Here is a 13,078-nt window from a genome sequence, read left to right on the forward strand (position 1 = left end):
AAGTTTATTGGTACCGCCGTAGCAGTCTTAAATAACAACGTTGAGTGAGTCAGGTTTTACGCCGATTTAAGCAATATTCTAGCAATCTCACTGCTGGGCACCAGAAATGGGCCTCATACATTGTACCCATCTGGAGAATCGAACCCGGACCTATCGACGTGACGAGCGAGCGCTTTAGCCACTAGGATACCCCACCGCCCCTAATACCCACTTTGATAATATGTAGGACGGAGGACGTGTTACTGCTCTGTAGAAAGTATTACCACCGCCGTAGACCTTGTCTCATGCGTAATTATAACATGCGTAATTCGTTTTGTTTTCTTCTTAGAAAATATTACGACCTTTTGTGATCCACTGACTGTGCATAGACATAGTAACAAGTGCAAAGTCTGAATCCCTTGTCTAACTACCAACAGTAAATATTACTTATCACCCGGAATTGACACAACTGTTGCGTACGGTCACTGGTCAATAGTTTTATACTACAGTTAACCTACCGACGACACTAGGTTCAAGGTCGACGTAAACTGCACGTGGCACGTGCTTCCCGGCGCTTGTCTCACTAAAGAAGGTGTTGAAAGACTCGTCCCCATTGGCCATGACCATCTTCTGGTGCTCCATCTGTCCGTTAGGATGGATGGAGTGCTCCAGACAATACAGCTCCCAGCATGCATTGCCGATCTGGACTCCGGCCTGGCCAACGTGGATAGAAATGCACTCCCTCTGAAAGAAAAGGGAAAACATTCGTGAGGGAGAACTGTTTGTATAAGTGGGTGTGAGTGAGTATGTTTTTACGCCGCGTTTAGCAATATTCCATTGACATCACGGCGGAGGACACCAGAAATGGGCTTCATACATTGTACACATTGTATCATTGGAATGGCAAACGAATATATTACATTCGCTGGATCTGAAATAGGGGTGTTGCATGATATAACTTTTTTAGTTTCAACAAGTTGGTGCGCTATCGTATAAGGCCATTCGTATTTTAGTATTTCTCATCTCCAACCTTAACAAGCAAGATAGCGGGCGGGCAAACAAAATATTTTTAAAAAGCTAAAAATATCAAATGTTTCTCACTAAATGTGTAATTTTATTAAATTTAGATTACTTGGTAATTTAGTCTTTTAATTGTAGACCGAGTCGCTTTGTGTCGGAATCAAATTTAAATATAAAGAATGGAAGACCTGGGTTTCTTATGTGTGTTGAAGGGTAAGAGTATCATTTCAGAGTGGTTTGTGTCATTAATGAGCCTGAGAAATCCATTGATGCAATTTTCACAGATTGTTTGAATTTTACGCCAAGTGGAATCTGTCTTGACGGGTAATCGGGACTGATTTATATCAGCTGTTGACGTTCTATATAAAAAGTTTAATTGGGTAGTTAATGCATACGCACTTATTTGGATATCAATCCGTTAATAGTGCATTCAAGTGCTCACAGTGACCGTACATTTATCCTACGTTCTTGCGCACTCTTAAAGTATTATTGATAATTTTATAGACAGGTTCGCGCAACAAATACCCATATCGTTTTCACCGTTTTGACATGCTGGTATGTGTATACAAACTTTTGATATCCCATTGCGGTTATTCAGTATGATAATGATTTAAAAGAGAACAAAAACATTTCAGTCATCCGCACTGTTATTGATTACAGCAAAATAGATTATCAAATTTCCCAGACGTATTAAATGCAATATGCCGTTAACGCCATCCTAGGACAGCACAGTTTGGTTGTTTTGGTTTGTTTAGTTTTTTAACGCCACATTTCCCCAGCTATATGATGGCACTCTGTAAATAGTCGAACCCGGACCAAACAATCTAGTGATTGACATCATGAGCATCGATCTTAGCAATTGGGATATGATGACATGTGTCAACCGAGTCAGCGAGCCTGACCTCCCGATCTCCTTAGATCCTCTTACGATAAGCATGGGTTGCTTGAGATCAATTTTAACCCGGATCTTCAAGGGAGACAAGCATGAGTTGCTTAAGACCAATTTTAACCCGGATCTTCAAGGGAGACAAGCATGGGTTGCTTAAGACCAATTTTAACCCGGATCTTCAAGGGAGACAAGCATGGGTTGCTTAAGACCAATTTTAACCCGGACCTTCAAGGGAGACAAGCATGGATTGCTTAAGACCAATTTTAACCCGGATCTTCAAGGGAGACAAGCATGGGTTGCTTAAGACCAATTCTAACACGGATCTTCAAGGGAGACAAGCATGGTTTGCTTAAGGCCAATTCTAACCCGGACCTTCAAGGGAGACAAGCATGGGTTGCTTCAGGCCAATTCTAACCCGGACCTTCAAGGGAGACAAGCATGGATTGCTGAAGACCAATTCTAACCCGGACCTTCAAGGGAGACAAGCATGGGTTGCTTAAGACCAATTCTAACACGGATTTTCAAGGGAGACAAGCATGGGTTGCTTAAGGCCAATTCTAACCCGGACCTTCAAGGGAGACAAGCATGGGTTGCTTCAGGCCAATTCTAACCCGGACCTTCAAGGGAGACAAGCATGGGTTGCTTAAGGCCAATTCTAACACGGACCTTCAAGGGAGACAATCATGGGTTGCTTAAAGCCAATTCTAACCCGGACCTTCAAGGGAGACAATCATGGGTTGCTTAAGGCCAATTCTAAACCGGACCCTCAAGGGAGACAAGCATGGGCTGCTTAAGGCCAATTCTAACCCGGATTTTCAAGGGATCGGTAAAGTCAAGGATTGGTCTAGCAGCAAGGTCAGTTGCCGAATATCACATGGACGCTGGGTCATGTGGAATAACATGACCATTGGACGTAATACATTGATGAAAATTTCAAATACCGCATAGATGCTGCAATAAATCATCGAGCAAAAACGGTTATGATTTATTTTTTCTGTTTGTTTTTTTGTTTGTTTTGTTTTTAAATTTTGTTTTGATCATTTTATCATTCTATTTTGGTATCCTTTCATCATAATATAATTCACAGTCATATCGGATAACAATCAAAGACATCCTTTTTTCAAACGGGGCGGTGGGGTAGCCTAGTGGGTAAAGCGTTCGCTCGTCACGCCGAAGGCCCCGGTTCGATTCCCCATATGGGTAAAATGTGTGAAGCCCATTTCTGGTGTCCCCCGTCGTGATATTGCTGGAATATTGCTAAAAGCAGCGTAAAATCAAACTCACTCACTCACTCACCCTTTTTTCACACACTAAAGACGTCCTTGTAAACAGTGAGTGAATGTTGTTTATCGTCATGGCCACTAATTTGCAAATATTGATTTCTGAAAATCAGCCATTCAAGTGCTGCACGTTTTTTTTTATATCAACATGTCTATTTTAACAATAAATCGGTAATCTTCTTTACCTCCGTTAACAAGGGTCGGGTTCAATACCATAGCATAAACAACGTTACCTATCTCGACATGTTGCGACCCACAAGCACACAACCTAGCTGTTCTTAAATTAGATTGGGTTGTATTTCAGACACATATAGACACATTTGACGGCTGGGGAGATACAGGTTCATGTGCATTTATTTACACAGGCTCCACAATCTAATGAAAATAGAAAACGCTGTCTTAACATTGAGGGGTTGCATGATGGATTGGTGGAATTCATGAGGGTGACGGACGTCCCGCCTAGAGATGTAGATGGGTGAGGGAAGATAGACAGTGACAGGCACACTGACGGCAATGTTTGGCACCGTGGGGTCACTGGCAGTGATAATTGCATAAGTTCAAGCCAGGTAATAGTGCAGGACCGTTTCGCGTGCTGCACGTGAGTCATTCCTCGCGAGAAATCTGATAGTCTAAGAATCTTGCACGCACTGCTCGCGTGCATGTGCACCACTCCAAACATGCATGTGCGGTCACAGCTTTATGCAAATGTTGAACGGGAAAGTAAATAAAATCCGATGGATATTTTGGGGGGAATCACAGACGCACTGAATAATCAGAGAAGAAAAGGTGAAAATGTCAGAAATGGAATAGCTGTTTCTGTCAACAAAAACAATGATCCAGTTTGGCTTCGTAGCGTATACAGCTGTTTAATCGTAGATGTGAACTGGTATGGGTTCGAGTTGTCAAATAACACTTTCACGCAGCATGTTCGCTTTACATATACACGTGAATATTGATTCATGTTCCAAGGGTTCTGTCCTGCCAGGCTGAAATATCAGTTGATCATGAGAGGCTGCAATAACCTCGTGGCAAAGTGCCCAAAAGCAAGAGGAAATTATAAACAGTGGGGACATCACAGAACTGCAATACTTAAGTAATGATACATGTTATCGACAACATATGTGGATTCCACTTGAAGGATCCACTTCATAATCACTGAAATAAACATTTATGAGGAAAACTAATTTTAAAGCAATTCTACAATACTTTGTCAAGCATTGCATTAAAAAAGTATCTGACATACCTTTAAATAATGTATTAAAAGACGAGGATTCATGATTATTAAACCAGTATTAAACATTACGCTCTTCTACTCTCAATATTTTTTGTTACAGCTACAGTAAAGCCTAAATATCTCAGACCCCATGTTTCTATACATTTACAAGCATAGTTCAAAACGATGTAACTCTGGTTCCCGTTTAATACGAATCGACATTTATAGTCTCATATCGGCATACTGCTTGTCTCAGTTTGGTTTGGTTGTATAACGCCGCACTCAGCAATATTCCAGTTATATGGCGGGCCTGTCTCGAATAACTCGAATAACTTGTTTCAAAACATACATATTTCATTCTATCGAAACGTTTCCGCTTATGCCGATACGGTGTAGTGGTTAGAGCGTCCGCCCAGAGAGCGGAAGGTCGCGGGTTCGATCCCCGACCGCGTCATACCAAAAGACGTTCAAATATGGTATGTGTCGCTCGGCATTAATGGGTACAACAAGGACTGGTCGGCTCGGAGTCAGTATAATGTGTCTGAGTGGGGTATTCATGCTTCACTGCGGCATGGTATCTCAGTGGGCTAGCACTATAAAACCAGCTTCAGTCTGGGCTGGTACAAGCAGCCGCACATACACATACACACGCATGCACGTCGTCATGTGAGCTAAATATTCTCAAGCACGACGTAAAACCCAATTTCACCTCACCTCACCTTATGCCGATAGAGCCTTTCTAGCTCATTTAACCACATCGACTTGCTAAGAGACTAAAGTCACGTGGACGACAATAATCGGATGTTAGTAAAGCCAGTCTCTAGACAAGGTTTCAGTGTCGTAATGTTTATAAGTAGTTTGATAACAGAAGCCACTATACGGAAGGATAGCAGTAAACAGCACTGAAATTAGTTCTGATAAGACCAGCTGTATGTTAGGAGATACATTTCACAGATGCCTGACGTGGAAGCGACTTTCATATCAATTCATTTCTAACGATGACTCGTTAGATAGTTGCGGTGCTCGATCACAGACATAAGTGAGCCATATCGCCTAACGCCCTGTTTGACAAGCAGTGTTGTATGTATTCGGAACTACATGGGGTGATAACGCCACTGAACAAAGATGTCTTGTGTGGAGGGTTACTATCTGTAATAACGGAATAGCTGGGTGGAATCTACAGGAAACATACATCTGTCACTTGATGGGTTTAATGCTGTGGGCAGTCTTTTTTCATCTGATCAGTAGATGAGATTCTTGCTTACTATTTGTGCATGTTAATAATTCATTTTGGTTGAGTAACATTATTGCGGCTGTCTCGCTGTGAAGCTGTTTAAGTTACGACTATATTTCACCGCAGTCAGCGATATTTCAGATATATCACTGTATAGTCGGTGATGTAACAGCTATATCACGGTATAGTCTGTGATGTTAGAGCTATATCACGGTATAGTCGTTGATGTAACAGCTATATCACGGTATAGTCGGTGATGTAACAGCTATATCACGGTATAGTCGGTGATGTAACAGCTATATCACGGTATAGTCACGCTGATGTATACATGCTATCACGGTGTCACGTGATGTATATGTGATGGAACAGCTATATCACGGTACAGCTATGTCACGGCGGAGACTGTGATGTCAAAGCCACATCACACTGGGGCGGCAGTGCCGCCTTGTGGTGAAAGCGCCCGCTCGTCACGCTGAACATCCGGGTTTGACTCTCCACTCGGGTGCATCGTATAAAGCCCATTTCTGGTGTTCCCCTCCGTGATATTGTTGGAATATTACTAAAAGCGGCGCAAAACCAACTCACTCACTCATTCACTCACTTACTTCATCACACTGCAGACAGCGATTGGTGACAAAATCCCGACACCGCGGAGATATTTTAGATATATTGTGGCGTAATCTGCTATATTACAATTTTACACGCAAAGTCAGCACTGTTATCGTCGGCGGCGATATTTTATCTAGATCACTGTTTCGTCGGCGATATTTCATCCAGATCACTGTTTCGTAGGCGGCGATATTTCATCGAGATCACTGTTTCGTCGACGATGTTTCAACCAGAGCACTGTTTTGATATTTCAACGATCACTTTTCATATTTCAACTAGATCACTCGTCGGTGATATTTCAACTAGATCACTGTTTCGTCGGCGATATTTCAACAAGATCACTGTTTCGTCTGCGGCGATATTTCATCTAGATCACTGTTTCGTCGGCGATATTTCAAAGCAGAGCACTGTTTTGTCGGCGATATTTCATCTAGATCACTGTTTCGTCGGCGATATTTCAACCAGAGCACTGTTTTGTCGGCGATATTTCATCTAGATCACTGTTTCGTCGGCGATATTTCAACTAGATCACTGTTTCGTCGGCGATATTTCAACCAGAGCACTGTTTCGTCGGCGATATTTCATCTACATCACTGTTTCGCCGGCGATATTTCAACCAGAGCACTGTTTCGTCGGCGATATTTCATCTAGATCACTGTTTCGTCGGCGATATTTCAACTAGATCACAGTTTCGTCGGCGATATTTCAATCCGAGCACTGTTTCGTCGGCGATATTTCAACTAGATCATGTTTCGTCGGCGATATTTCAACTAGATCATGTTAATTACAGTCGGCGATATTTCAACATATGACAAATATCCCCACTAAAGTACTGTCGGAAATAGAAAAAAACTGTTTTAGGCTGTTATTCTGTATCCCTAAATTTGACAAATTTACAAATCAAATAGCATATATCGAAAAAACCCACATCTGTCTAACTGGGCAGTCAGTGGGATGCGTAATAGTATATCCAGAAAAGCATGTTTGAATCCTAAAATCGGGCAAAACTTCGAAAAAATACGAATAGCTGCTCAAAACAATAGATCGGACTATAGATGGCAATTAGATCGCTCAGCCAGGTATGACGACGGACCGTCGACTCACCTGGCATGAAATGCAGACAGACAGACAGACAGACAGACAGACAGATATTTTATTTCAGTCTCACCTCACATAAAATACATATATAAATATATTTATAAAATATAGCATATAAATGAGCCACCCTTTAAGGGTTACGAGAGACTAATGTATTAAAAACATTATAAATACTAAATAATAAATAATTATATCGGTACATACAGTGTAAAATCTATCCGTATAAAATATGTTTTCTTCTTTGCAAGATATAAAAGCAGGTTTTGGCACTGAAATATACATGGTGTTTAAAAAGTAAAACTAACTTATCATCATCACAAAGATCTAAGAAGTTGGGATAGCTAAAACAGACATTTTCATATAAACTTTCACGCAAATCATCATACATAGGGCAATACAACAGAACGTGTCTTTCATCCTCAACACTCTCACTGCACTGAAAACATACCCTCTCATTCACATTCACATTTGTATATCTGCCGGTTTCCAAATGCAGAGGAGCAGCACCTGATCTGAATTTGGAGAAGGCAGAGCGGTAAGAACGGGGCTGCCTACAAACACAAGGGGTCATCTCAAAGATATTTTATGCTTTTTCATATGTGTTGAATATGTCTCATCTATTGATCATAAAGTTTATGTTGAGATACGTAAAAGGGTATGATACCCATGGAAAAGCTTAAATCAGCCATCGTATTAAATGTCTCAAAATATAGAGGTGGCATGACCACCCGAAGATCGACAGGACTGAATATTATTTGTAAATTGTTATGACATGCCGTTTGCTTCCCAGTTTAATTCCCCTAAAGGATTATCTTATCTCAGCTTATATCTCTATCCCCCAGCCAGACCCCAGCCACCGTCTGCGACATCCGTCCTGGATTTGCTTTTGTGGCGACCCCTCCTACCAGTTTCTTGTTATAGTGAGACCGCCTCCGTGGTGTAGTGGTTAGACCGTCCGCCCGGAGAGCGGAAGGTCGCGGGTGCGATCCCCGACCGCGTCATACCAAAAGACGTTAAAATATGGTACTTGTTGGTCCCTGCCTGGCGCTCGGCATTAATGGGTACAACAAGGACTGGTCGGCTCGGAGTCTGTAGTGGGGTATTCATGCTTCACTGCGACATGGTATCTCAGTGGGATAGCACTATAAAACCAGCTTAAGTCTGGGCTAGTACAAGCAGCCGTACATACACATACACACGCATGCACGTCGTCATATGAGCGAAATATTCTCAAGCACGACGTTAAATCTTTTAAAATTGTGTGTCTCTATAGGCCCCCACCATCAAGAGTGAATAACGTCACTAACTCAAACTTCTGCGATGAATTTTCTTCACTCTGTGACTTACTAAGTCCCAAACTTGGATCTTGTGTAATCATGGGTGACTTTAATGTCCATTATGATATCAAACAAAATTCCTTAACTAAGCAAGTGCTCAACGTACTGGAATCCCACAGCCTCAAACAACATGTCAGCTGTTCCACACATCGCTCTGGTCATGTGCTTGACTGGGTTATCTCAGGATTTGATGATCTGGTAACAGACCTAGAAGTCAATGATTTGCAGATATCCGATCATTTCATGATCTCCTTCCTTCTGAATTTCCAAAGACCCACTCCGAATACCGAGTTCATCACAGCTCGCAACCTGAAGAAAATTGACATTGGCATATTCTGTCATGATCTGAGCAATTCAGGTCTGTTTTCTAACACATCTGATGACGTTAACGAGCTATCTGATCTCTTTAACTCTACTTTGACGGCCGTCTTAGATAAACACGCCCCCGTTAAATTGAAGCAAATGCGTAATCATGAAGCATCACCGTGGTACAACGATCAAGTCCGTGAGGCAAAGAGGAAGAGACACTTTGCTGAGCGCACATGGCGCATCTCTGGCTTGAGATCCATAGACAATTGTACAAATGTGCCCGAAACAATGTTGCCAAAGAAATCAGGAATGCTCGCGCCCATTACATCAATGAGGAAATTTCTAGGATTGCAGAAAATCCAAAACGTTTACACAGCTCTTCCACAAGATCCTTGGAAAATCTAAGGAAGTGTTACTTCCTCATGGCGAGGAAAAGACATTGGCAGAGGATTTCAACACCTTCTTCAATGAGAAGATCACGAAACTACGAGGTGATATTGATTCTTCTTCTGAGGATGTTGTATTCGGGGAGCCCATTGGTACCCAGCTCAGTTCATTCCGTCCAGTAACAGAATCTGAGGTCAAGAAAATAATGCTTTCGTCAAAACCAACTTCATGTGAGCTTGATCCTATCCCGACAAAATTCCTTTTGAAAAATACTGGATATCATTCTGCCAATCATTACCAAGATCATCAACCTAAGTTTATCATCAGGTTGTGTACCATCATGCTTTAAGCGAGCTGTAGTCAAACCACTCATCAAGAAAACCACGCTTGACCCTCAGAGTCTAAAAAACTATCGTCCTGTCTCAAATTTGATGTTCATGTCTAAAGTTCTGGAGAAAGTAGTCAAACAACAACTCTCGGATCATCTTTCTGGGCATAACTTGACTGATTGTTACCAATCTGCCTACAGGCAGGCTCACAGCACAGAAACTGCTCTAAATTATGTCTTGAACTCTGTCAGATCCGCAGTCGACCATGGTGAATCTGCTTTGCTTGTCCTCCTCCTGGATTTATCTGCGGCTTTCGACACAATTAACCATGAAATTCTTCTTGAGCGTTTGGTGAAAGAATTTGGTTTGACTAATACAGTTCTTGACTGGCTAAGATCCTACCTTTCAGACAGAACCCAGTCCATTCACATCGGAACGTCTTCATCATCCAGTCACACCTTAACCTGTGGAGTTCCCCAGGGATCAGTTCTTGGACCAACTTTTCTCCCTGTATACTCAACCGCTCGGAAAACTGATGTCTGCTTATCATGTGCCTCATCATTTCTATGTGGACGACAGCCAATTGTTTGACAGTTTTAAGTCGTCAGAACAAAGTCAGTTAGAGTGCAAGTCCAACCTTGAAGCATGCCTCTCGAGCACAAGATCCTGATGTCTGCTAACAAGCTGAAACTTAACGACTATAAAACAGAAACAATGGTCATCTCCACAATCTCAAGACAACGAAACCTTATCATCAAAGATATCTCCATTGGGCAATCTTCGATTCCTTTTTCTCCTCTTGTGAAAACCTTGGCGTTCTTTTGGACTCAAACCTCAGCATGGACAAGCAAATAAATCATCTAGTAAAGACCTGCCACTACCATCTGAAGAACATCGGCAGCATCCGCAAAGTCCTAACAAAAGAAGCCACTGCCACCCTTGTGCGGACACTGATTTTATCCCGCCTGGATTACTGCAACAGTTTACTGTTTGGCATCTCTTCCTCTCAACTCCATCGTCTTCAGAAAATCCAGAACAAAGCTGCACGCATCATCACTCTCACCAGTCCTCGCTGTCACATCTCTCCCATCCTAAACTCTCTACACTGGCTCCGTATTCGTGAAAGGATTGATTTCAAGATTCTCTGCCTCACCTACCAGTCTTTCTACAACTCAGGACCTTCCTACCTTCAAGACCTTCTGACACATTACTCTCCAGAAAGAACCCTGCGCTCATCACAACAACTGTTACTTGCTGTCCCGAGCTACAGTCTCAAATCATTTGGCTCAAGGACCTTTTCATATGCAGCAGCTTCTCTGTGGAACTCTCTCCCTATCGAGTTAAAAATCATCTCCTTCCCTAAGTACATTCAAAACACGACTAAAGACTCATCTATTTCTTCGCTACAAGTGACTTCCAATCATCCGTACCTGCCAACTGTATATAGTTTTAACTTGAGCTCAGGAAGCGCTTTGAGCATATCCCTGTGACGTGGAAGGCGCTATATAAATGGCCTATTATTATTATTAATTTCAAAATGGACATTTAAAAATTGTCCTTTGTAATATATCATTGCACACTAATTTGCATAAAGCCATGGTCTGTTTCACATAAGTCTCTTTGGACTTAGAAAAAGACTGCATTTCTCTTTTCTGCACTAATCTCTCCTCAGTAAAGTCCTTTTTCCACGTTTCCTATCTCCCTACCACTGAGACTGTAGTTAAACCGAACTTAGTTCAACAGATATTCCACACTTACACATATTAACTACATAAATTGTAGATATCAATGCGAAAAAAAACAGTTTTTTTCCGACAGTACTTTAGTATAGCACGACCATGACTGTTTAGATTATTGTACCTACATGCATACCCAGGCATTAAGTGTCACTATACAAGCACAGGCATACAGACTTACCATGGGTCGGTTGTAAGACATCCCCAAGCTCTGCCGTGACTCCACGAACAGATAAGCAGTGCTAATAAGTCCTTTGAGTCACGATGATGTGATTCATAGGACATTAAAATACCGTTTAATCCTCTTCCGGATTAGTGGAATCTTAACATCAGATGTCTTCCAGGTGGGCCGTGAGCCTGTAGCTATCACTGCAGTGGCCCAAGCTTGTGGAATGGGTTTTAAGAAGCATGCATTTGTCAACATACATGTGGTTAGTCCATGAGAGGCTGCAATAACCTCGTGGCAAAGTGCCCAAAAGCAAGAGAGGAAATTATAAACAGTGGGGACATCACAGAACTGCAATAATTTAAGTAATGATACATGTTATCGACAACATATGTGGATTCCACTTGAAGGATCCACTTCACCCCCAATCACTGAAATAAACATTTATGAGGAAAACTAATTTTAAAGCAAATTCTACAATACTTTGTCAAGCATTGCATTAAAAAAGTATCTGACATACCTTTAAATGTAATGTATTAAAAGACGAGGATTCATGATTATTAAAACCAGTATTAAACATTACGCCTTTCTACTCTCAATATTTTTATTGTTACAGCTACAGTAAAGCCTAAATATATCTCAGACCCCATGTTTCTATACATTTACAAGCATAGTTCAAAACGATGTAACTCTGGTTTCCGTTTAATACGAATCGTCATTTATAGTCTCATATCGGCATACTGCTTGTCTCAGTTTGGGTTTGGTTGTATAACGCCGCACTCAGCAATATTCCAGTTATATGGCGGGCCTGTCTCGAATAAATCGAATAACTTGTTTCAAAACATACATATTTCATTCTATCAGAAACGTTTCCGCTTATGCCGATACGGTGTAGTGGTTAGAGCGTCCGCCCAGAGAGCGGAAGGTCGCGGAGTTCGATCCCCGACCGCGTCATACCAAAAGACGTTCAAATATGGTACTGTTGTCGCTCGGCATTAATGGGTACAACAAGGACTGGTCGGCTCGGAGTCAGTATAATGTGTCTGAGTGGGGTATTCATGCTTCACTGCGGCATGGTATCTCCAGTGGGCTAGCACTATAAAACCAGCTTCAGTCTGGGCTGGTACAAGCAGTCGCACATACACATACACACGCATGCACGTCGTCATGTGAGCTAAATATTCTCAAGCACGACGTAAAACCCAATTTCACCTCACCTCACCTTATGCCGATAGAGCCTTTCTAGCTCATTTAACCACATCGACTTGCTAAGAGACTAAAGTCACGTGGACGACAATAATCGGATGTTAGTAAAGCCAGTCTCTAGACAAGGTTTCAGTGTCGTAATGTTTATAAGTAGTTTGATAACAGAAGCCACTATACGGAAGGATAGCAGTAAACAGCACTGAAATTAGTTCTGATAAGACCAGCTGTATGTTAGGAGATACATTTCACAGATGCCTGACGTGGAAGCAACTTTCATATCAATTCA

The 13,078-nt window shown here is 41.8% G+C and overlaps 1 protein-coding gene across 3 annotated transcripts in view; it reads right to left on the reverse strand.

Annotated features, from left to right (window-relative positions):
* Window positions 1–13,078, reverse strand: part of LOC124256961 (tubulin alpha-8 chain-like) — a 40,183-nt gene that overhangs the window by 5,618 nt on the left and 21,487 nt on the right. The window contains exons 1-2 of one of the 3 annotated variants that reach the window (XM_046690923.1): window positions 11,602–11,698; window positions 498–723 (exon numbers count right to left, since the gene is read on the reverse strand). In XM_046690923.1, the coding sequence (XP_046546879.1) occupies window positions 498–723; window positions 11,602–11,622 (247 nt within the window). In that variant the 5' untranslated portion in view covers window positions 11,623–11,698. Of the gene's footprint in view, window positions 1–497; window positions 724–11,601; window positions 11,699–13,078 lie in introns of those variants that run through there. The other 2 variants (XM_046690922.1, XM_046690924.1) reach the window with 2 other exon arrangements.

The sequence above is a fragment of the Haliotis rubra genome, unplaced genomic scaffold (genome assembly GCF_003918875.1).
Source record: "Haliotis rubra isolate DU_JTF1 unplaced genomic scaffold, ASM391887v1 Scf645, whole genome shotgun sequence".
Taxonomy (NCBI): domain Eukaryota; kingdom Metazoa; phylum Mollusca; class Gastropoda; order Lepetellida; family Haliotidae; genus Haliotis; species Haliotis rubra.